Below are 22,918 nucleotides of genomic sequence, written 5' to 3'. Positions count from 1 at the left end.
TGTTGTCACCCGAGCGCCTTTAGCGACGCACCGACGAAACTTTACCGCAAAAAAAAGCGAATTATTTTTCCACTGTTATCGTGTTTAAGTGCATACTTACAAAGAAAGTATACAGAAGAAGATAAAGGACATTTAAAAGGATGTTTAGCACCTCTGTGTGATAAGCAGGAATGAGTTCTCACGGGTTGACCAGCATTAAAGCCCTGTATTCAAATCAAAACCTCTTGCCTCATGCCTGTCACTGGAGGAGCTACAGTGAGAACTCATCTGCTCTGCATGAGTAGACGAGGAAGACAGTACCAAAGAGCCGTGATCCATGGACAAGAAGGGACATCTCTACATCCAAGAGTGTGCATCTGCTCCTGACATTTACACAGCCGCAGCATCCACAGAAGAATCCAGGCGCCTTACCATGAATCCAGCTGATGCAAAGAAGCTTAAACTATTTCCCACAAGAGACTGACACATTTTTGCCTTCATATTCATACGGTATAGTTGTGTGTATGTTTAAGTGTTAACTAAGCTACAACCAAGAGACTGAATTTTGCATTTCATAGAACAACGTGATATTGATTTGTGTGAAGTAGATGTGAATATGTTCTAAAAAATAATATTAGTGGTAAAAATAGTATAAATGTGAATAGCTAATGGGAGCTGAATCACTTAGCTACAGGCCAAATTAGATTTAACCCACATTTAAGTACACCAAGTAACAATGTCAGAGCCTAGTCTTACCTCTGGGAGAAAGCACGTTAATGTAGGTGAAAGTATAGAGCAGCAGTGCATAGACATGCAATCACAGGCTACTAGAGGCACAAGAGCTAATGACCACACTTCCTCACAAGAACCACGAAGAAGCCAAAGAGACCGAAAGTTAACAGAAAAGGGCCAAGAACTGTACAATGAGCAAATAAGAAGATTTGCTCACCGTTTCACTGTGAGCTATGAGGAGGGGAAGGCTATTGCTAAAGACGCCAAGCAAGCTTTGAGTGGACAATGCTCAAACAACCTGCTACATGAACACATAAGCAAAATAAGTGCTGCCTCAGAGAATCTGAACATTGCTTATGATGAGTTAAGGCGCATAGACAACCCTGACCATGACACACGTCGCAGAATTGACACCTGTGATGCAGTAACCAGGAAGATCATCCAAACTGCAAAAGATCGTTTGGAGACAGCAGATAACGGTGGAGGAGATGAACAACGAGGCAACAGGGCGACATCGTCTATATTCAAGTCTGTAGCCTCAGACAAGATAAGTATCAAATCCCAATGCACTAAGTCCTCTCATGCTCAAAGCAGCTCCAGACATTCAAGTCGGATTTCTGTTAGCAGACAAGATGCCGCTTCTGAAGTTGCTGCCATTAAATATAATCTTAGACAAGTATCCCGTCCGTATACGTCCGCGCAATCCCAGTAAGTTCTTTTCATGTCCTCTTTAGTGACCTTTACTATCGTTACTACCATCTCTGTGGGGATGTCGTTATACCTTCTTATCCTCCATCTGGACGTCCAGCCCCCCCCCCGTCTCATATCTCCTTCCCCCAGTATGTCTAAATACCTGAGCCCAGGAACAATCCGCTGAGGGGGCTGAACATAAATACAACGGGATCTTATAATCCCATGTTGCTTGCTCATCCGCTCTGATAAGATCCCTAATCATAATTTTGAATCTTACTCCCCACCCTTCTCTGACTCCTATTTTGTAGATCACTCGCCCTTGATGGTCAGTATGTCGGGTCGCTTTCCCTTTATTTCTTAATAATGGTAAGGCCATAGCGTAATTGGTGCGAGGTGGTGGTGGATTTTGACCTACCACGACTATTGCCGAGACTATGATGCAGCTCAGGGTCACCCATATTCCCAAAAAAATACCAACCCTCTCCTGTCTTGAGTCCTTCTGCTCGGTACCACCCCATACTCACACCCTAGGAACACACTACAGTGATGATAGGTCTGGGTAGGAGATCTTCGTTGACAGAGGTGACCCCCGCACCCTGTGGCGCAGTTCCGCTCGTCAACTCTGCGTGTGCTAAGCGGTGCTTGTATGTGGTCACCTTCTTGCAGTGGGTAACATGGACCCAGGTTCCTCTCTCTGCTATTCTAATGGCCAAGGTGGTTACCAACATAACCTGATAGGGCCCTTCCCAACAGGCCTGCTTCCAGTTTTCCTTCTAGTGACTGGATGCTCACCAGTCACCTGGTTAGATAGTGGGTCACCTTCTCCTTTAGTTCACCTGTGGGGCACAAAACCTCTGACATACGGGTGTGGTTAATAAACTATCTTCACACATGTTCAGATTAATGTAACAATTTCTGACTGCATTCTCTTTTTAGACTATCTAAAAAATGTTTTTTTTTAAAGTATTTTGTCCTCTCCTTCGTATATTATCTAATACAATTAGCCTCTTCCCCCCTCTTGACACATAGTTCTGCTTATGTGTCAATTTTTTCCACCTTCCTAAACATTCCCTTAGGTTATTTATCAACCAATTGCCATGCCTTTCATTTTTTAGATTCTTTTTTGCTTCTTTATTGCTCCTCCCACTTCCTTTGTCTTTATGGCGGCTAAATTCGACTTTCATTCAGTTCAGAATCAATTAGTAATCCAATCAAACAATCTCTTATCTTGTAAAAACATTTATGTTTAGTTCAACCTCTGTTCTACCCCGGCTCTCCCGGGCTTGACCTGAAGACTGATTGTTGGACATGACAAGTCCATTTTTTTTTTAGGTCACCTAAGTATTCTGCCTAGCAGCAAAGAATAAAAACCTCTATGTTCGTGATTAACCCAGTTATCTCTAATAGCCCACCAAAAAAAAAACATCATCTTTAAACCACGACCAATGTCATCCCTCTTTACTCTTTACCATTTGGGTAACATCCCTGATATATTTATTAAAAGCTAAGACTGTTTGGGAAGAGAGCAACAACATAACCTGTTCTTCCTCCTCAGAGTTCCAAATGATTTTACCATGGGCTGCCATTGCCTTCCCATAGATAAGATCACTTGATTTCCCCGTATGCAGTACATAATGACGACCTTAGCTTTACAGAAGTCTATCCTTACCAAAAAGCTCATCATTCTTCATCTAATTGTTTTCTTCTTTTCCTTATCTACCTGACCCTATTGCTAAATCAATGATCTAGGCAATAGTTGTCTCGCCTTAGATTGTACATTCTTCTGATTACTGCAGCTTATTCCATGAATTTAGTTTCAAATATCACCCAATAAACCATTCCATCCCACAGCATAGTAAACACCACCTATGAACTGTTGAAAATTCCCTAAATTCAACATAACAACCCTTTATAAACATCATGCTGGGTGTGTTTTTATTTTATTTGAAAAACCCAATTGAAAAATAACAATCACAGATAGTTAGGCTCAACTTAATTTGGTAGCTCCCTCTTATGACCTAAATATTGCCTAACTTCATAAAATCCCTCAAAATTCCTCGAGTATACAATGATTATTTAATTGATTACTCTAAATCTGCTACATGTGATCTCATTCAAATGATCCATTATCAATTATTTGATCCACCCCCTAGTAAAATCTCTCTCAGCCTGCTTGTTTTTCAAACCTAAACAGTTTCCTTCTCTCTTTTTCTTTTATTCTCTCCCTCTAACTTCCTCTGTCTCTCTAAGTCTGTCTCTGCCTCTCCTTTTTCCCGCCAACCAGAGCCACAAATCATTCTCCTTGTCCTCAACTCAACCCTCTACTTTATCGCTACTTCCCTCCTATCATTACTGAATCAATGATAATACATTTACATTCTAGTCACCCAGCAGACGCTCCTATCCAGAGCAACCTAGTGAATACATTTTTATTATTTTAATCTTTATTTTTTTTTACTGGCCTCCCCCCGTGGGAATCGAACCCATAACCGTGGCGTTGCAAACACCATGCTCTATCAACTGAGCTCCATCCCTGCCGGCCATTTTCCCCCCTACCCTGGACGACGCTGGGCCAATTGTGCGCCGCCCATGAGTCTCCCGGTCGCTGTCGGCTGCGACAGAACCTGGTTCCGAACCAGGATCTCTAGTGGCACAGTTAGCCCTGCGATGCAGTGCCTTAGACCACTGCGCCACTCAGGATAATAATAACTGCAATAACTATCAATAATAATTATAATAACTATTACGAATTATATTGTCCTTTTTCTGATGTTCCAATTGTAGTCTATTCATTTTAGTTTAAAATATAAAGTTATTTATAACAAATCCAGAACCCACCACAGGCTGGCGCTATTCCCCCAGCACAACAGCCAATGCCACTTGCTTCCTAACCAAAATAAATTATCGTTTTAAAATCGTCCAATTATTCTGTATTTTCCCGCTAACCCATTTCAGTTCGCTATTCAATTTATTTAACTGTTCTCTCTAATTAGGCCCTAATTAATAAAACAAATACTTGCTATCGTTTATCAGCATACGTTTAATGACATTCCTACCATTTGAACGATGTCTTGTCTCTCACTCCCCCCCTCTCCTGCTCCTTCCTACATTATGGGGGAGGCACGGGAAACTTCCCTACAATCTATCTTCTTAGGAAATAATGTCATTCGTACTTGTAACATATTTTCATAGATTATTTAGAATACTACTAAAGTTATCTTATGCAATTTTTAATACACGTAAAAAAACTCTCTCTCTCCACCCATTCCTTTTTGAATAAGTGCGTCTTCCTAGTTACCCAATAACCACGCCTCAAATCTTTTATTTAGCATTTAACCAACCAAATACTAAGTAGTATCCGGTTATCATTCATACCCGCCGTTGAATTTCCTCATACACACATATTTCACCTTCTGCCATTCAAATGCCCAACACGACAGAATAGTTCAATTCAACTCTCTATTGGTTTTTCAAGTCGCTCCGGATTAGAGCGTCTGCCAACTGACCAAAAACGCAAATATTCTCCACCCTCCCACCCATTACGTACGTCTACGTTTGAGTGCGAAAGTCCAGACACATGCATAATAATATGCCATCTAGCAGACGCTTCCATCCAAAGCAACCTACAGTCATGCGTGCATAAATGTTTTATTATGGGTGGTCCCGGGGATCGAACCCACTACCTTGGCGTTACAAGCGCCGTGCTCTACCAGCTGAGCTACAGAGGACCACATCGTTGGATTTTATAGGTACCTCTCAAATAATCGCTTTGTGGTGTTTTTAGCCAATTCTTAATTGACACGAATCATTTTGTCAAACATTTGTTCGAACCCAAAATATTGACTGTCATTCTCCTTTTCCCCTGCAGTCACGATGGTTAAATATTCCTTTGTCCCAGTTAAAGCATTTTCGCGCTTAAAAAAACACACTCCCTGTCTTCAGCCCCTCCTTTCGCTTTTTTTTTCATCTAATTTTATATGCATCTGTCTACTAACTTTTTTACTTCGAGATGCCCAATAAATTCATACCTCTTCTCCCAAATGGATCCCTAAAACATATTTCTCCGATCCCTCCCTAACATATATATTTCATCTCCCGTTAATTCTCGGACTTGTTTAGAAGATGTCTTTCCCATCGTGGAACAATAAGAAATCCCTCCCCCCCTTTTTGTTTTTTAAATAATTCACTCCCGAATTATTTCCGTAGGAGCCAATCTCTTAGTGCGCCTCTTGCTTTTGTAATTAACCCTTTAAAATTATTTAACCCCTAACCCAGAGTTTCTATTTAAAACTCCGGTTTCATGAAAAGAGTAAGTTACCCAATTTTCCTCACGCGACTTATTTTTTTCCTCCACCCCTGAAATAATGATCACGTCTCCGAGGGATTAAGTCTCACACATATATGACCTTATCATCTGTTAAACTTGTTTGCACAGTTCTAGCAAATTCCCAGTCGCATATAGAATCCCGACACATCCCTCTCACATGATGATAATTATTTCCCTGTTTATACTGTCATACTGCAATTCGTACAATGACAATATTAACTTAGTTTACATTTGTGATTGCAATTCTCACTACCATGTCATTTCGGACTAGTTTTTTTTTGTAATAGCTATTTACCTCTAGGATCAATTGCGGACCCTCCCTGTCGTAATAATTATTACCTTCTTTGACTTTGGTAACTAAGTTCAACTCATTTTACCAAATCCATGAATAAAAATTACTGACCTTTTCCTTGCAGTCTGGATTAAAATGCTTTTTCAAACTTGTTAACGTCTTTATCGTTCATAAAGAGTAATCACCGGCCTGTTTATTAACCTTAACGTGGAAGGCCAGGACTCTCTAACGGATGCTATCACCCGCCCGTGCACGGATTTCGGTGTCTCTAGAACGATAAAGATGTATTAAGATCCGGCTCGAAGGACCAATCTGTCATGTGAATTTTTATCTCTAATTCGACCTAAGCTTGAATCATTACCAGAGGTTGTAAAGCTCTGGTTTTAATCATCAATGATTCAAGGTCCACAATCCATGAGTAATTATCAGTAAATTTTATTTAAGGAGAGCTCTGCTCAAAAACACAAATATCCTGTTTTTATACTCCTTGACAAACAAAGACACTATGCTCCTCCCACCTTTCTTAAACAGTTCCCGCCTTCCCCCTTGAATGGTTAGTAACGCCCCTTCTGTTAGTGGGTTGACACTACATGATAATTCTAACATTTATACTGTGTCTGGGGTGAAATTCTTTAGTCATTATTCTTAAAATCCAAATTAATCTAACACAATGCAACAACATAAGAAATTATAAAAGATTAGAATACGAACATAAAGTAAATGGCTCAGTAGAATGTACAGTGAGGGAAAAAAGTATTTGATCCCCTGCTGGTTTTGTACGTTTGCCCACTGACAAAGAAATGATCAGTCTATAATTTTAATGGCAGGTTTATTTGAACAGTGAGAGACAGAATAACAACAAAAAAATCCAGAAAAACGCATGTCAAAAATGTTATAAAATGATTTGCATTTTAATGAGGGAAATAAGTATTTGACCACTCTGCAAAACATGACTTAGTACTTGGTGGCAAAACCCTTGTTGGCAACCACAGAGGTCAGACGTTTCTTGTTCGTCAGACGTTTCAGGTTTGCACACATCTCAGGTGGGATTTTGTCCCACTCCTCTTTGTAGATCTTCTCCAAGTCATTAAGGTTTCGAGTCTGACGTTTGGCAACTCAAACCTTCAGCTTCCTCCACAGCTTTTCTACGGGATTAAGGTCTGGAGACTGGCTAGGCCACTCCAGGACCTTAATGTGCTTCTTCTTGAGCCACTCCTTTGTTGCCTTGGCAGTGTGTTTTGGTTCATTGTCATGCTGGAATACCCATCCACAACGCATTTTCAATGCACTGGCTGAGGGAAGGAGGTTCTCACCCAAGATTTGACGGTACATGGCCCCGTCCATCGTCCCTTTGATGCGGTAAAGTTGTCCTGTCCCCTTAGCAGAAAAACACCCCCAAAGCATAATGTTTCCACCTCCATGTTTGACGGTGGGGATGTTGTTCTTGGGGTCATAGGCAGCATTCCTCCTCCTCCAAACACGGCGAGTTGAGTTGATGCCATAGAGCTCGATTTTGGTCTCATCTTACCACAACACTTTCACCCAGTTCTCCTCTGAATCATTCAGATGTTCATTGGCAAACTTCAGACGGGCATGTATATGTGCTTTCTTGAGCAGGGGGACCTTGCGGGCGCTGCAGGATTTCAGTCCTTCACGGCGTAGTGTGTTACCAATTGTTTTCTTGGTGACTATGGTCCCAGCTGCCTTGAGATTGTCACGATCGTCGTATGGAGTAGACCAATGCGCAGCGTTAGTTGCAAACATATTTATTTAATGAATGAATGCACGAACAAAACAACAAAACGAAAACGTGACGTCCTCGGTATAACACAACCGACACGGCAACAAACCAAAACAGAACAAGATCCCACAAACACAAAGGGAAAACAGACAGTTTAAATATGGCTCCCAATCAGAGACAACCAGCAACAGCTGACACTCGTTGCCTCTGATTGGGAGCCACTCTGGCCAACAATGAAATACAAACTAGAACTCCCAAACATAGAAATACAACACATAGAATGACCACACCCTGGCTCAACATATAGAGTCCCAGAGCCCGGGTGTGACAGTACCCCCCCCAAAGGCGCGGACTGCGACTTCGCCTCAACTAGAACCAAACAGGGGAGGGCTGGGTGGGCATTCCTCCTCGGCGGCGGTTCTGGGTCCGGGCTTGCCCACCACCCTCCAATCATCCCACCATAGCGCCCCTGGTCCGATCTGGCCCCACTGGCTGGAGCTGAACTGGACATAGTAGGAGCGGATAGCTTCAGCTCCGCTGTGGAGCAGCTGACCGGTACCTGATTAGGCACCGGTGACCCAGGCACGGGTTGTGCCGGACTGACGACGCGCACCCCTGGCTTGGTGCGTGAGGCAGAAACGGACCGGACCGGGATGACGATACGCACCCCTGGCTTGGTGCGTAGAGCAGGAACGGGCCTTACCAGGCTGACGACCCGCACCCCTGGCTTGGTGCGTGGAGCAGCAACGGGCCGGACCGGGCTGACGATGCGCACCCCTGGCTTGGTGCGTGGAGCCGGAACAGGCCTCACCGGACTGACGACTCGCACCCCTGGCTTGGTGCGTGGAGCATCAACGGGCCGGAACGGGCTGACGATGCACACCCCTGGCTTGGTGCATGGAGCTGGAACGGGCCTTACCGGGCTGACGACTCGCACCCCTGGCTTGGTGCGTGGAGCCGGAACGGGCTTTACCGGGCTGACGACTCGCACCCCTGGCTTGGTGCGTGGAGCAGCAACGGGCTTTACCAGGCTGACGACTCGCACCCCTGGCTTGGTGCGAGTAGCAGGAACGGGCTGGACCAGGCTGACGACTCGCACCCCTGGCTTGGTGCGAGTAACAGGAACGGGCTGGACCAGGCTGACGACGCGCACCGTAGGCTTGGTGCGTGGAGCAGCAACAGGCCTTACCAGGCTGACGTCTCGCACCCCTGGCTTGGTGCGAGTAGTAGGAACAGGCCGGACCGGGCTGGCGACGCGCACCGTAGGCTTGGTGCGAGTGGCAGGAACAGGCCGGGCCGGGCTGGCGATGCGCACCGTAGGCTTGGTGCGAGGGGCAGGAACAGGCCGGGCCGGGCTGGCGACGCGCACCGTAGGCTTGGTGCGTGAGGCAGGAACAGGCCGGGCCGGGCTGGCGACGCGCACCGTACACTTGGTGCGAGGGGCCGGAACAGGCCGGACCGTACTGGGGACACACACCACTGGCTCTACCCCGGGATCTGGAACGGGCCGGACCGGACTGGTAACACACCCCAGTACCTCTCGCCGTGCCTCTACACCTTCCTTCCCTACTTTGACCAGTGGCCCCCGTAACCTGGTGGCCTTCTGAATTCGAACCTTTTCTGCCTCCGTCAGCCCCGTCGTCCATGCCCTGTGCCCCCCCCTAAAAATGTTTTGGGGTTGCCTCTCGTCCGGCCGACGCCGACAATGATTACGCCGTTGCTCCTCTCTCCATCGCGCTTCTACCGTCTCACTCCATGGCCGGCGATCCATCCCGGCCAGGATTTCCTCCCAGGTCCAGGACCCCTGTCCGTCCAAGATCTGCTCCCACGTCCAGGCTGCCTGCTCCTGGACACGCTGCTTGGTCCTGGTATGGTGGGATCTTCTGTCACGATCGTCGTATGGAGTAGACCAATGCGCAGCGTTAGTTGCAAACATATTTATTTAATGAATGAATGCACGAACAAAACAACAAAACGAAAACGTGACGTCCTCGGTATAACACAACCGACACGGCAACAAACCAAAACGGAACAAGATCCCACAAACACAAAGGGAAAACAGACAGTTTAAATATGGCTCCCAATCAGAGACAACCAGCAACAGCTGACACTCGTTGCCTCTGATTGGGAGCCACTCTGGCCAACAATGAAATACAAACTAGAACTCCCAAACATAGAAATACAACACATAGAATGACCACACCCTGGCTCAACATATAGAGTCCCAGAGCCCGGGTGTGACAGAGATCATTGACAAGATCCAATGATATGTATTAACACTAGATGACTGACAGGGTCCGCTGTTTGGAAGCCACCGCACACCCATATTTTTACTCCTCTATTGTAAAAAAAGATTTTGGAAGCTATAGAAATGCATTTTTTAATGTCTACATTTGTTTTTGACAAGTATATTCTATTGCAGACAATGCAAACGTTTGTATTATATTTTTTGAGTCAGACTATTTCCTTTAAATTCGGGGTGTAGTCATGGGTTCCCCCTTTGCCCAACTATGCGAACCTGTATGTGGGACAATTTGAGGAAGCACTCATTTACAAAATAGAGACACACCCCCTACTTTCTAGAACATCCTCCTATGGAAGAGATACATAGATGTCTTTGTGCTCTGGGAAGGAAGTCAGCAGGAACTAAATTAATTCTAAACTCTGCTAAACGAGAGCTCTGAATATCTCCAGTTCACCATGCAGTCTGATGAGAGAATAATAATCTACCTGGATTTATGGATCATCAAAGAGAATGATGCATTACATACAGACTTATACACAAAGCCAACAGACTGCAATACCTTGCTACGTGCGGATAGTATGCATCCTCCTCCCCTCAAGAATGGTCTACCATATAGCCAGTTATGCAGGGTTAAACGAATCAGATTTTGACAGCAATGCTAAGGAAATGACAGATACATTCAAAATGAGAGGCTACAAGGACAAAACTCTTGATGCTGCAATGATGAAAATATCTCAAAAACCAAGAGAGGAATTGCTAAAAACTAAACCAAAGAAGAAAAACAACGCAACAGTGTTACACCAAGTGTTCAGAGAAAATGAAAGCAATCCTGAAAAAGCACTGGCATATTCTGCAATCAGACAAAAAAATTGCACACCTCTTCAAGGAACCCCCACTGGTGGTCTGTAAGCGTGGTCGCAATATTGGGGATAGCTTGGTGAGATCTGACCTGCCCCCTGAGCCCACTCAGACACTCTTGACACCCCATTCCAAATGGGAACTACAAATGTGGCTCATGCGCACAGTGCAATAGCACTACAAAAACATCCATCTTCAGACACCCACATACAGGTCGAAAACTCCCTGTTAGGGTTATCATCTCTTGCAAGACAAAGGGAGTAATCTATCTCATCACCTGTTCATGTTGGAAAGCCTACGTAGGACAAACGAAAAGACAATTAAAACAACGCATAGCTGAACATCGCAGCTCATTCACGTGTAAGAACACTTTGTTGAAGCTAACCATCCCACCTCCTCCCTCAAATACACAGTCATTTTCTATGAACAAGTCTTATAAATGAATATATTCTTTCTACAGCTTGTCAGCGTACACCCAATATGTTCCCCCTGTTGATGATGCTTATTATGCATTATGGTTGAACCAAAAGATTACATGTAACAACATTTAATGAAATTGGAAACAATTACATATATGTGAAATTAAATTAAACAATAATGTATGTTGATGCTAATGTTATGCTAAAATTAATGATAACAATAGCCTAATATATTCAATATGCTGTAAACTATTGTCTTTTAACAGTTTCACTCAATTCATTCTATTTAACCTCATAATTATGACACACCCCTCACTATTGTCAATGGTTGCACTAATTGCGCTGTTTGTCTACATCACCTGGTTCAAACATTCATGACATTACCCTGAAGAAGGCACCGTAATGTGTTTAGAACTATTCAGACCCTTTACTCAGTACTTTGTTGAAGCACCTTTGGCAGCGATTACAGCATTGAGTTATCTTGGGTATGACGCTACAAGTTTGGCACATCTGTATTTGGGGAGTGTCTCCCATTTTTCTCTGCAGATCCTCTCAAGCTCTGTCATGTTGGATGGGGAGCGTTGCTGCACAGCTATTTTCAGGTCTCTCCAGAGATGTTCAATCGGGTTCAAGTCCGAGCTCTGGCTGGGCCACTAAAGGACATTCAGAGACTTGTTCCGAAGCCACTCCTGCGTTGTCTTGGCTGTGTGCTTTGGGTCGTTGTTCTGTTGGAAGGTGAACCTTTGCCCCAGTCTGAGGTCCTGAGCGCTCTTGAGAAGGTTTTAATCAAGGATCTCTCTGTACTTCGCTCTGTTAATCTTTGCCTCAATCCTGACTAGTCTCCCAGTCCCTGCCCCTGAAAAACATCCCCACAGCAATGATGCTGCCACCACTATGCTTCACCGTAGAGATGGTACAAGGTTTCCTCCAGACGTGACGCTTGGCATTCAGGCCAAAGAGTTCAGTCTTGGTTTCATCAGACCAGAGACTCATGTTTCCATGGTCTGAGAGTCTTTAGTTGCCTTTTGGCAAACTCCAAGCTGGCTGTCATGTGCCTTTTACTGAGGAGTGGCTTCCGTCTGGCCACTCTACTATAAAGACCTTATTGGTGGAGTGCTGCAGAGATGGTTGTTCTTCTGGAAGTTTCTCCCATCTCCACAGAGGAACTCTAGAGCTCTGTCAGAGTGACCATTGGGTTCTTGGTCACCTCCCTGACCAAGGCCCTTCTCCCCCGATCGCTCAGGTTGGCCGGGCGGTCAGCTCTAGGAAGAGTCTTGGTGGTTCCAAACTTCTTCCATTTAAGAATGATGGAGGCCACTGTGTTCTTGGGGACCTTGAATGCTGCAGACATTTTTCTTACCCTTCCCCAGATCTGTGCCTCGACACAATCTCGTCTCAGAGCTCTACGGACAATTTCTTCGACCTCATAGCTTGGTTTTTGCTATGACATGCACTGTCAACTGTGGGACCTTATATAGGCAGGTGTGTGTGCCTTTCCAAATCATGTCCAATGAATTGAATTTACCACAGGTGGACTCCAATCAAGTTGTAGAAACATCTCAAGGATGATCAATGGAAACAGGATGCACCTGAGCTCAATTTCGAGTCTCATAGCAAAGGGTCTGAATTCTTACGCAAATAAGGTATTTCTGTTTTTAATTTTTAATACATTTGCTAAAATTTCTAAAAAACTGTTTCCGCTTTCTCATTATGGGGTATTGTTGTAACGTAACAAAATGTGAAAAAGTCAAAGGGTCTGAATACTTTCCGAACGCACTGTATGTATAGTGTGAAACTCTATTTGTTTTTGTATCTTCCAGTTTATTCTCTGTTAGTCAGCACCTCAGTAATTCTCTCTGGGTGTGACAGCTCATGCTTTTTATTTGACCTGAACATTAAAAATAAAAAAATAAACATGTGAAGACATTAAAGTATTTTTTTTATAGAGTACTAATTTTACCGTCCCCTCTACAACAAAAAAATTAAATACATGTAATTTTGTCCTTGAAACATATGATTTAAATAGTGTAGAATTTCATTAATTCTTATGGAGGATGCTTCTTCTGGGGGGTACCAATATAGCGACCGGTGGTTTCAAAGCGTCTCATTGGCCGTTACATAGCATCTGCGATTTTTTTTATTTTATTTCACCTTTATTTAACCAGGTAGGCCAGTTGAAAACAAGTTCTCATTTACAACTGCGACCTGGCCAAGATAAAGCAAAGCAGTGCGATACACATCATTGCTACAGTTTTTCCCAATAATAATAACATTAACTTATTTCAATGTACAGGTGATTTTTCAATTGGTTGGTATGTTGTCAAGGAGTGCGATGACGTGTGTTTGCGAGCAGATGACCACTAGGTTGATCCCGGTATGGGGATAGGGACAGTGGAGGAAGCTATACTGTTAGCAGCATACTGACGTTGGTTTCACGTGTAGAATTTCATTAATTCTTATGGAGGATGCATAATATTAATATGATAATAATATTAACTTATTTCATTGTACAGGTGATTTTTCAATTGGTTAGTATGTTGTCAATTAGTGCGATGAATGCTATGGTGCAATGGACCTCTCTCTCCAGCAGGAGGCTAAAGCACTGGTACACTTTTGTGTACAAAGTATTGATAGGACAACTCCCTTTGTATTTCTGTTCCTTACTGACCAGATCAGTCACTCAATACAGTCTTCGTTCACAGTCGCTGCTGTCCTTGTCTGTTCCTAAGGCTAGAACTGAGATGGGGAAACAGTATTTTTCCCGTAATGCCCCTTCATCCTGGAACATGCTTCAAAAGATATTAAAGTTCAGGGAGTTAGTGTCCTTGCCTGTTTTTAAGACTCTGGTCGACAACACTGTTTGTGATAGCTGCAGTTGTTTCTAATCTTCAATTGTATCTGTAACTTGTGACTCTTTGTCTTTTGTGTGTATTTTGTATTTTTCTGTAATATTTTATGCACACGCTGCTATTTCCCTGTTTTGCCTTCTTGCCAGGTCGCCCTCGCAAAAGAGGTTTATAACCTCAATGGGCCTTACCTGGTTAAATAAAGGTTAAATAAAATAAAATAAATTCTCCCTCTCCTCTATCTCCCAGGCTTGAATGGGAATGTTTGTGGGATTTCAACAAATGTAGCTAAATCATAAACCAAAATATATCCAATTTACCTAGTTAAATTTGAGTTCAGTAAAAAATACCCAGTTCTCACATTATCTCTCAACACGTAAAATAGACTTTGTCAGAAACAGAGTAACTGTAATTGTAGCTGACGGATTATCACACACTCCTCAATTTCTCCTGCACATACTTCCTCTTTCATTGCTTCACTTCCATCTGCCAGGAAGAGCATGGTGGGCTGGGAGCCGCAGGAGGGAGCCATCGACCTGCAGGGCCTGGTCAGCAAGTTGGACATGGGCACCCTCTTCAACGGTCATGTCTAGATGGGAAACAGCTTTTGTCAAATTGACGTCAAAAGTTGATTACATTTTGTATTTAAGCTAACCAAGAACCTTTTCCTTACCTTAATCTAAGTATCCTAACCTGCCACATAAATTATCCTAACCTGCTAAACAAGTTCTCCTAAATTTGCTAGGAAAAGTCAATTTTAACAAAAGCTGTATCCCTTCTATTTAAAAACCCTCTTCAACCTGCCCAAGGCCTTCTGGGAGAAGGAGACCCAGGAGCTCAGGGCGTACTTTACCCAGCATGTGGGAGCTGACCTCCCCCAACAGGAGGAGGGAGAGCTGAAGGCTCTGGAGGACAAGGTCAGGAATGAATTGAATCAGAAGGGAATGTTTGAAGAGAGAAAGCTATGACTATTGGACACTACATTACACACTGATGCTGCAATATGTTGGGGATGGGGATAGGGTGGGACTGATAAAAACAATCACTGACAAGCACATTGCAATTTTGCATTGAGTATATGTGGGTATGTAACCCAAAGGTTCTAAAATGTAAGAACATACAATGAAACGAGGTGTCTGCATGCAGTTCATGCTACCACTCACTGTCAGTGGCTATATGAGTAGATATTAGGTGATAGAGCAGAATCAGTGTTTAGCAGTACCTTAATGACATCGTGCAATGAAGTATAAAGGCATTGGATGTTTACAAGTTATAGCCCAAAGAATCATATCTAATCATGACAAGCTTTAATATCCATATTAATTTCAACATTTCTTGCAGAATGTTACCTCAATATCCTTTTATTTGCTCACTAGTCCCTGGGATTACTGAATGGCCATTGGCTACGAACATGTGGAGGAAATACATCTGGTTGGCTCAGGGGGAAAGATTCATTAGCATTTCTTCTCACTTTTGTATTATTTCCAATAAAAATCATTATGATCTAATGATGCAACATGTTGGACCAATAAAACTGAGACTTCATGGAAATTTAATGTAAAGTTTTTATTACAGTGCAATTAATAAACAAACATCAATTTCAGCCTCAATTGTGTCTCTTGATCAACACAACATAAAAACTGACATAACTCCCCAAAATATATACATAAAAAATATATATGTAATGGGAATATTTAAGATGAATAAAGTTCACATTCAGGTTAGAGTGATTAACATAATGTTTGCAATATTGATGTAGTTTCCCTTTCTGTGTAGCTCAGTTGGTAGAGCATGGCGTTTGCAACGCCAAGGTTGTGGGTTTGATTCCCACGGGGGGCCAGTATGAAAAAATAAAAATAATGTATGCACTCACTAACTGTAAGTCGCTCTGGATAAGAGCGTCTGCTAAATGACTAAAATGTAAATGATTTCCAGTATTCTGTTTCTAACACTCGGGATGATGGTCACTAGAATCAATGCTGCATGTTATGGATTAAACTCATAACTGTTGATAGTGCTTGACTCCAGACTGGAGGTCCAAGGACCGAGGACACACTGATTATTATTGTATTCTGTGAAACACTGATTCTGTAGTAGCTGACAAAGCCACTGCCTTTTCTTTTGACTTCCTACAAGCCTCTCAGGCTGGTGTTGACAGAACATTTGTGTGTCTGATTAGGATATAAAGGGCTGGTCTCCAAGAGGCCAGTTAGACATTTTCTCTGCTTCTATGCTGGAAGTTGTCTCCCTGTTGCAACTTGTATTAATCCAGATTGATTTATGATTGACTTTATCAATGATTTCTCTTCTCTTTTGTTCAGAGAGGCACAAATATCATACCCCCAAGACATGCTAACCTTTCACCATTGCAATAACATGGGAGGTTTGCATTTTGGGGGGGGGGGAGTATGATATTTTTGTCACTCATCATTTTTCACAATTCATTTAGGATTATCCGTCCTCGTGGTAGCATCCACATTAATGTACAGTAGAAGTGTTTAGAAACATATTCTATTCTTATTTGCAATAAAAGTGACTGCAAAATGACACAATACATTATTTACCATTCATTTCTATTGGGCACAAAATAATCTGAAACACAGCCAAAACAAACAGCAAATGCATCCAACGAGTGTGTACAGTCACAAGCTTGATGTTGTCATTGTGTGCTAATATGGGACTAAATACTACACTTTTTACTACTTTAATACACATAAGTGAATTTGTCCCAATACTTTTGGTCCCCTAAAATGGGGTGACTATGTACAAAACGTGCTGTAATTTCAAAACAGTTCACCCGATATGGATGAAAATACCCTGGAATTAAAGCTGACAGTCTGCATTTTAACTTCATAGTAACTGTTTCATTTCAAATCAAAAGTTCTGGAGAACAGAGACTAAAAAGTTAAATAAATGGCACTGTCCCAGTACTGTTGGAGCTCAGTGTACACAATACATACTGTATATACACCAAATACTTAAAATGCACCTCTTTTATTCACTTGTGCATAATGCCCATCTATGTAGTTAAGGTGTGGTTCCTGGGGCCCTCTCCTGGTCACATTGACTTCAGCGTACTCACTCTCCTGCCCCTGGACCCTGTTCCTGTCCTGGGCTGCAGCTGGGGTCTCTTTGGGCCGTAGTTTGGAGAAGTCTATGTCACCATAGTGGATCTCTTCAGGCTGGTCTTCTGCAGGTTCCTCTGGTTTCTCTCCGGCTGTGGTCTGGTTAACACACACCGTCCCAACCGGGGAGTTCTGTGGAGAGAACACAGAGAGAGGAACAGGTGTAAATTCTAAGCTCAGTCATTTGTAAAACTCTAAAGTCAGCAGGTTACACAACACATACTGAGGGGATGTCAATGACAATGTCAATTAAACTGACAGAAGAAAATAATTACATTTTGACAACAAATGAGCTCCAATCTACAGAAAATACTGTCAAAGTCCAACAGCTATTCTGTTATCATTCTATGTTCTTACAGGATGTGGAACTGCTTTCAGTGTGGTCATCTCACCCTAAACATTCTCTAAAATGATGTTAACCTCATGGCTTTGGAGAGTTTCATCATTAATTCAGTACTTCCTTAGATACACTTTGTAGATGTGTTTTGAATGTTGAGCCTTATTCCCACCTGTCCCTGTGGATTGTCCGTCCTTTCAAGTCCATCGGGGAGCCTAGAGTTTCTCCTCCTGGAAGACATTTAGAAAGGAATTCTGAATGCACTGAGAGGGTTTTCATATGCAAAAGGACAAACACAACATAAATAGATAGTTTTGCATTGATGCCAGGAATAGTTTTTACCATCCAAAATGACAGACCAGGCTGATAAGCAGAAAGACCCCCAGAGTTCCTGCTGCAACCCCAAACACCATTGGGTTAACAGGCTCTTCTTGCCCTGAAAATACAGCACATATTATGGTCATTTCTCACAAAAAGATCTCTAAAGGACAGTACATGAACAAAAGTATGTGGACACCTGCTCGTCGAACATCTCATTCCAATATCATGGGCATTAATATGGAATATAGAATGTAATTGTATGCTGTAGCGTTAAGATTTCCCTTCACTGGAACTAAGGGTTCTAGCCCGAACCATGAAAATCAGCTCCAGACCATTATTCCTCCTCCACCAAACTTTACAGTTGGACCTATGCATTGGGGAAGGTAGCGTTCTCCTGGCATCCGTCAAACCCAGATTTGTCCGTCGGACTGCCAGATGGTGAAGCAGGATTCATCACTCTAGAGAACCGGTTTCCTCCTCTCAAGAGTCCAATGGCGGTGAGCCTTACACCACTCCAGACGATTCTTGGCATTGCGCTTGTTGATCTTAGGCTTGTGTGCGGCTGCTCGGCCATGGAAACCCATTTCATGAAGCTCCCCACAAATAGTTATAGTGCTGACATTGCGTCCAGAGGCAGTTTGGAACTCGGTAGTGAATGTTGCAACTGAGGTCAGATGATATTTACGAACTATGCGCTTCAGCACTCAGCTGTCCCGTTTTCTGAGCTTGTGTGGCTTACCGCTTCGCGGCTGAGATGTTGTTGCTTCTAGAACATTCCACTTCACAATAACAGCACTTACAATTGACCGGGTTAGCTCTGGCAGGGCAGAAATTTGACGAACTAACTTGTTGGAAAGGTGGAATCCTACGACAGTGCCACGTTGAAAGTCACTGAGCTCTTGAGTAAGGCCATTCTACTACCAGTGTTTGAGTATGGAGATTGCATGGCTGTGTGCTCGATTTTATACACCTGTCAGCAACGGGTGTGGCTGAAATAACCAAATCTACTAATTTGAAGGGGTGTCCACATACTCTTGTATATACAGTGTATATCTAATCTAAGATTGTGCCCAACGTGCCTGTTTTACCTTTAATAGCCAGTTTCTCTTCCTCTGACTTCCCACGGCCGTGACTATTTCTTGCTTCACAGTAGTACAGTCCTCCATCACCAACAGTCACATTGAGGGTGTAACTCTGTCCAGATGCTTCCTGTGTTGGTTTACCCCCACTGATCTGGAACCAGGTGAAGTTTGTCACAGGAGGGTTGGCTGTACTGCTGCAGGTCAGATTAACACAGCTGCCCACTAATACTGGACCAGCTGGACTGATGGAGGCTAAGGTGTCCTTAGGAGAGACTGAGGGAGAGGGGTTCATTTAGAATGTAAATGGATGTGGTATATTGAATAATCTAATTAAAACCACTCTATGACAATCATCAGTGAAAACATGATAGAATGATCTATTCTACAGGAAACTGGGACTAAATCTTACATGAAACGTTAAGCATCATGGTATGTTCAGCTGTCTTGTTGCTTGTCCCTACTGGGTAGACTGCAGTACAAGTGATGTTCTTCTCATGATGAAGGTATGACAGAGTGAAGGTCACCGTGGAGAGAATTGATTTGGTTTGGTCTGGATTCTCCTGCAGTTGGTTCTCAGGTGTGAACTGTGTTGGGAGAGTCCATGTCAGCTCAGGGGGGTGTTCGGGACAGGGAGCGACAGCAGAGCAGTTCAAACTGACAGGGGTCCCTTCCTTCACCTCACCTGAGACAGTAATGATGGGGCTGGGAGGCAAATCTGTAATACATTAAAAATAAATATATTTTACTCTGACAGTCACACTGTCTACTTGGTCTTATTCTACTCATATCATTTTAGAAAAGTTTATAAAAGTTAAATAGTCTCTGTCTTCTTACCCCTGACATCTATATTAACAGACTTGTCTGGGTCTGTTGCACGGAATGGTTGACTTTCAATCCTGAAGAAGTATTTATCAGAGTAACTGGTGGTTACATTGAAGAAGACTGTGGTGCAGTTCTTCTGGGACATGTTTCCAGTTATGTTCCCTTGATATCTGTTAACCGTCTTACTACTGTGAAATCTCACATTGTCCTGACCTTCACCAAATTTTGTTGATCCTTTCAACCACACTCCAGACGTAAGTATTGTGCTGTTAAATTTATAGTCATTTTGGTCAGGAATATAAAATGCACATGGGATTTGCACACAGGAGCCAGTCAGTACATCCAGTCTATCTGGCATTGTGGCGATCAAATCTCGTTTGCCAAAACAGGCCAAAACACCTGCAACATAAAGGACAACATCAGGGAGGTTCTGTGATCTTTTCAGTACAGTCACTCTCTCCCAATATTCTGCCACTGCATCAAAACATATTAATTCATTTCAATGTACAGGTGATTCCTGATGTCCTGACTCCATGCCCTAAACTGGAGCATGGATATATCTGGAGCAAAGAATGTTTGAATCCAGAATATTAAACTGTACTTATCAGGAGTCAACTGTACACTTTTCTACACATTGAGACAGATGGGAATATAGCTCATACCATGAAATATCATCACTTGTGCTTATTCCTCTGTCTGATTCATAACTAGTTGTTGCTGTGTGGAAGACTCACCTGACATAAAGAGGCCAATGAGAAAAAACATGTTCTCAGGACAAGCCATGTGAGAACTCACACACTACTGATCACCTGAAACAGGTCAAACACACACTTACTGGTAGAATATCTTAACTCACACAACACATTGCATTGAACAATCCCCATATCAAATACACTATATACACATAAGTATGTGGACACCCCAACAAATGAGTGGATTTGGCTATAAATTGAGCACACAACCATGCAATCTCCATAGACAAACATTGGCAGTAGAATGGCAATGCTGAAGAGCTCAGTGTCTTTCAACGTGGCACCGTCATAGGTCCAATTTCTGCCCTGCTAGAGCTGCCCCGGTCAACTGTAAGTGCTGTTATTGAGAAGTGGAAATGTCTAGGAGCAACAACGGCTGAGCCGCGAAGTGGTAGGCCACACAAGCTCACAGAACAGGACCGCCGAGTGCTGAAGTGGGTAGCTCGTAAAAATCGTCTGTCCTCGGTTGCAACACTCACTAACGAGTTCCAAACTGCCTCTGGAAGCAACGTCAGCACAAGAACTGTTCGTCGGGAACTTCATGAAATGAGTTTTCATGGCGGAGCATCCGCCCACAAGCCTAAGATCACCATGCGCAATGCCAAGAATCGTCTGGAGTGGTCTGAAGCTCGTCGCCGTTGGACTCTGGAGCAGTGGAAACGCGTTCTCTGGAGTGATGAATCACGCTTCACCATCTGGCAGTCTGACGGACGAATCTGGGTTTGACGGATGCCAGGAGAACGCTACCTGACCAAATGCCTAGTGCCAACTGTAAAGTTTGGTGGAGGAGTAATAAAGGTCTGGGGCTGTTTTTCATGGTTCGGGCTAGGCCCCTTAGTTCCAGTGAACAGAAATCTTAAAGCTACAGCATACAATGACGACTCTGTGCTTCCAACTTTGTGGCAACAGTTTGGGAAAGGCCCTTTCCTTTTTCAGCATGACAATGCCCCCGTGCACAAAGCGAGGTCCATACAGAAATGGTTTGTTGAGATCGGTGTGGAAGAACTTGACTGACCTGCACAAAGCCCTAACCTCAAACCCATTGAAACCCTTTGGGATGAATTGGAACGCCGACTGCGAGCCAGGCCTAATTGCCCAACATCAATGCCCGACATCACTAATGATGTTGTTGCTGAATGGAAGCAAGTCCCCGCAACAATGTTCCAACATCTACTGGAAAGCCTTCCCAGAAGAGTGGAGGTTGTTATAACAGCAAAGGGGGGACCAACTCCATATTAATGCCCATGATTTTGGAATGAGATGTTTGATGAGCAGGTGTCCACATACTTTTGGTCATGTTGTGTATGTCTTTCAGTTGTGAAGCTAAAACATGAACGGATAACAGTACTTTGAACATATTGAATCTCATTACTTGTAATTAATTTCCTAAATTTAATCTGAACATTAAAATGTAAAGATAAGATAGTGAAGAAGTCGACACTTGCCTTCCAATGATGTAAACGGTCCACAGGAGAGACTATCACACACCCATAGTGTGGTCTGACAAACTAAAGTCCTGAAATTCATGTGGCACATCTCACATCTCATCAGTGACGTACTTCCTAATAAGTGTATGAGAAATTATTTCAAAAGAATACTACAGTATTTATATAACAGGATGCTTGAATAGTCTATGTACTGGGTGTCCTTATCAGCTGTGAAAACACTGTATGCATAAATAAGTGCTAAGAACATTTCCATTTTCCAATGAACCTTCTGCTCTGCTAATGAACCTTCTGTTTCTGTCACTTGAGACATTGCAGAGGTGGCCTTAATCATGTTCCACCAGTTTCAAATGAAATGGTTCTAAAGACAAATTATGTTTTATCCACTGATTCAACAGCTTTATATGGCCTATACATTAAATTAAATGTGACTTTTTGGGGGTAGAAGAACACCTCAACAGCATTTTGAAACAGGCCCCCAAATTGCTAAGTCCTCCCCTGAAACATCAATAAATATAATAAAGGAAACTTTAGGTAATATAACCATCTCCCTCTCCCCTGTCTCCCAGGCTTCAATGGGAATGTATGTGGATTTTTTTTTTTTATTGAGCTAAATCATAAACCAAAATCCACTATTCATTTTACACAAGACAGAAAAAGAAAGTTACATTTGAGTTCGATACAAAACACATTGTTCTCACATAATTTTTCAAACTGAAAAACAGACTTGGTATGAAACAAAGTAACTGTAATTGTATCTGACTGATTCTCACACACCACTCAACTTCTCCTTCAATAACTTCCTGTTGTTCTTGCTTCCCTTCCTCTTTGAAGTCTATTTGCAGAGCAGAGACTGGTGGGCTGGATGCCACATAGAAACACTCTTTTCACGCCACTTCGAT

At 42.9% G+C, this 22,918-nt stretch overlaps 1 protein-coding gene across 2 annotated transcripts; it reads right to left on the bottom strand.

Annotated features, from left to right (window-relative positions):
* Positions 1–18,954: 18,954 nt before the first annotated feature.
* On the bottom strand, positions 18,955–22,070 carry LOC121549711 (sialic acid-binding Ig-like lectin 13). Of its 2 annotated transcripts, XM_041861553.2 has the most exons (5): positions 22,017–22,070; positions 20,554–20,628; positions 19,832–20,218; positions 19,407–19,712; positions 18,955–19,270 (listed from the first exon to the last, which is right to left on the bottom strand). In XM_041861553.2, the coding sequence occupies exons 2-5, from the start codon at positions 20,600–20,602 to the stop codon at positions 18,969–18,971; spliced, it is 1,044 nt and encodes a 347-aa protein (XP_041717487.1). In that variant the 5' UTR covers positions 20,603–20,628; positions 22,017–22,070; the 3' UTR covers positions 18,955–18,968. The 2 variants fall into 2 exon arrangements, with proteins under 2 accessions (XP_041717487.1, XP_041717488.1); XM_041861554.2 differs by lacking the exon at positions 22,017–22,070 and having other exon boundaries at positions 20,482–20,555.
* Between the last annotated feature and the right edge of the window lie 848 nt (positions 22,071–22,918).

This window comes from Coregonus clupeaformis, chromosome 34, assembly GCF_020615455.1.
Source record: "Coregonus clupeaformis isolate EN_2021a chromosome 34, ASM2061545v1, whole genome shotgun sequence".
Classification (NCBI taxonomy): Eukaryota; Metazoa; Chordata; class Actinopteri; order Salmoniformes; family Salmonidae; genus Coregonus; species Coregonus clupeaformis.
This window is presented reverse-complemented; position numbering and strand designations above follow the sequence as displayed.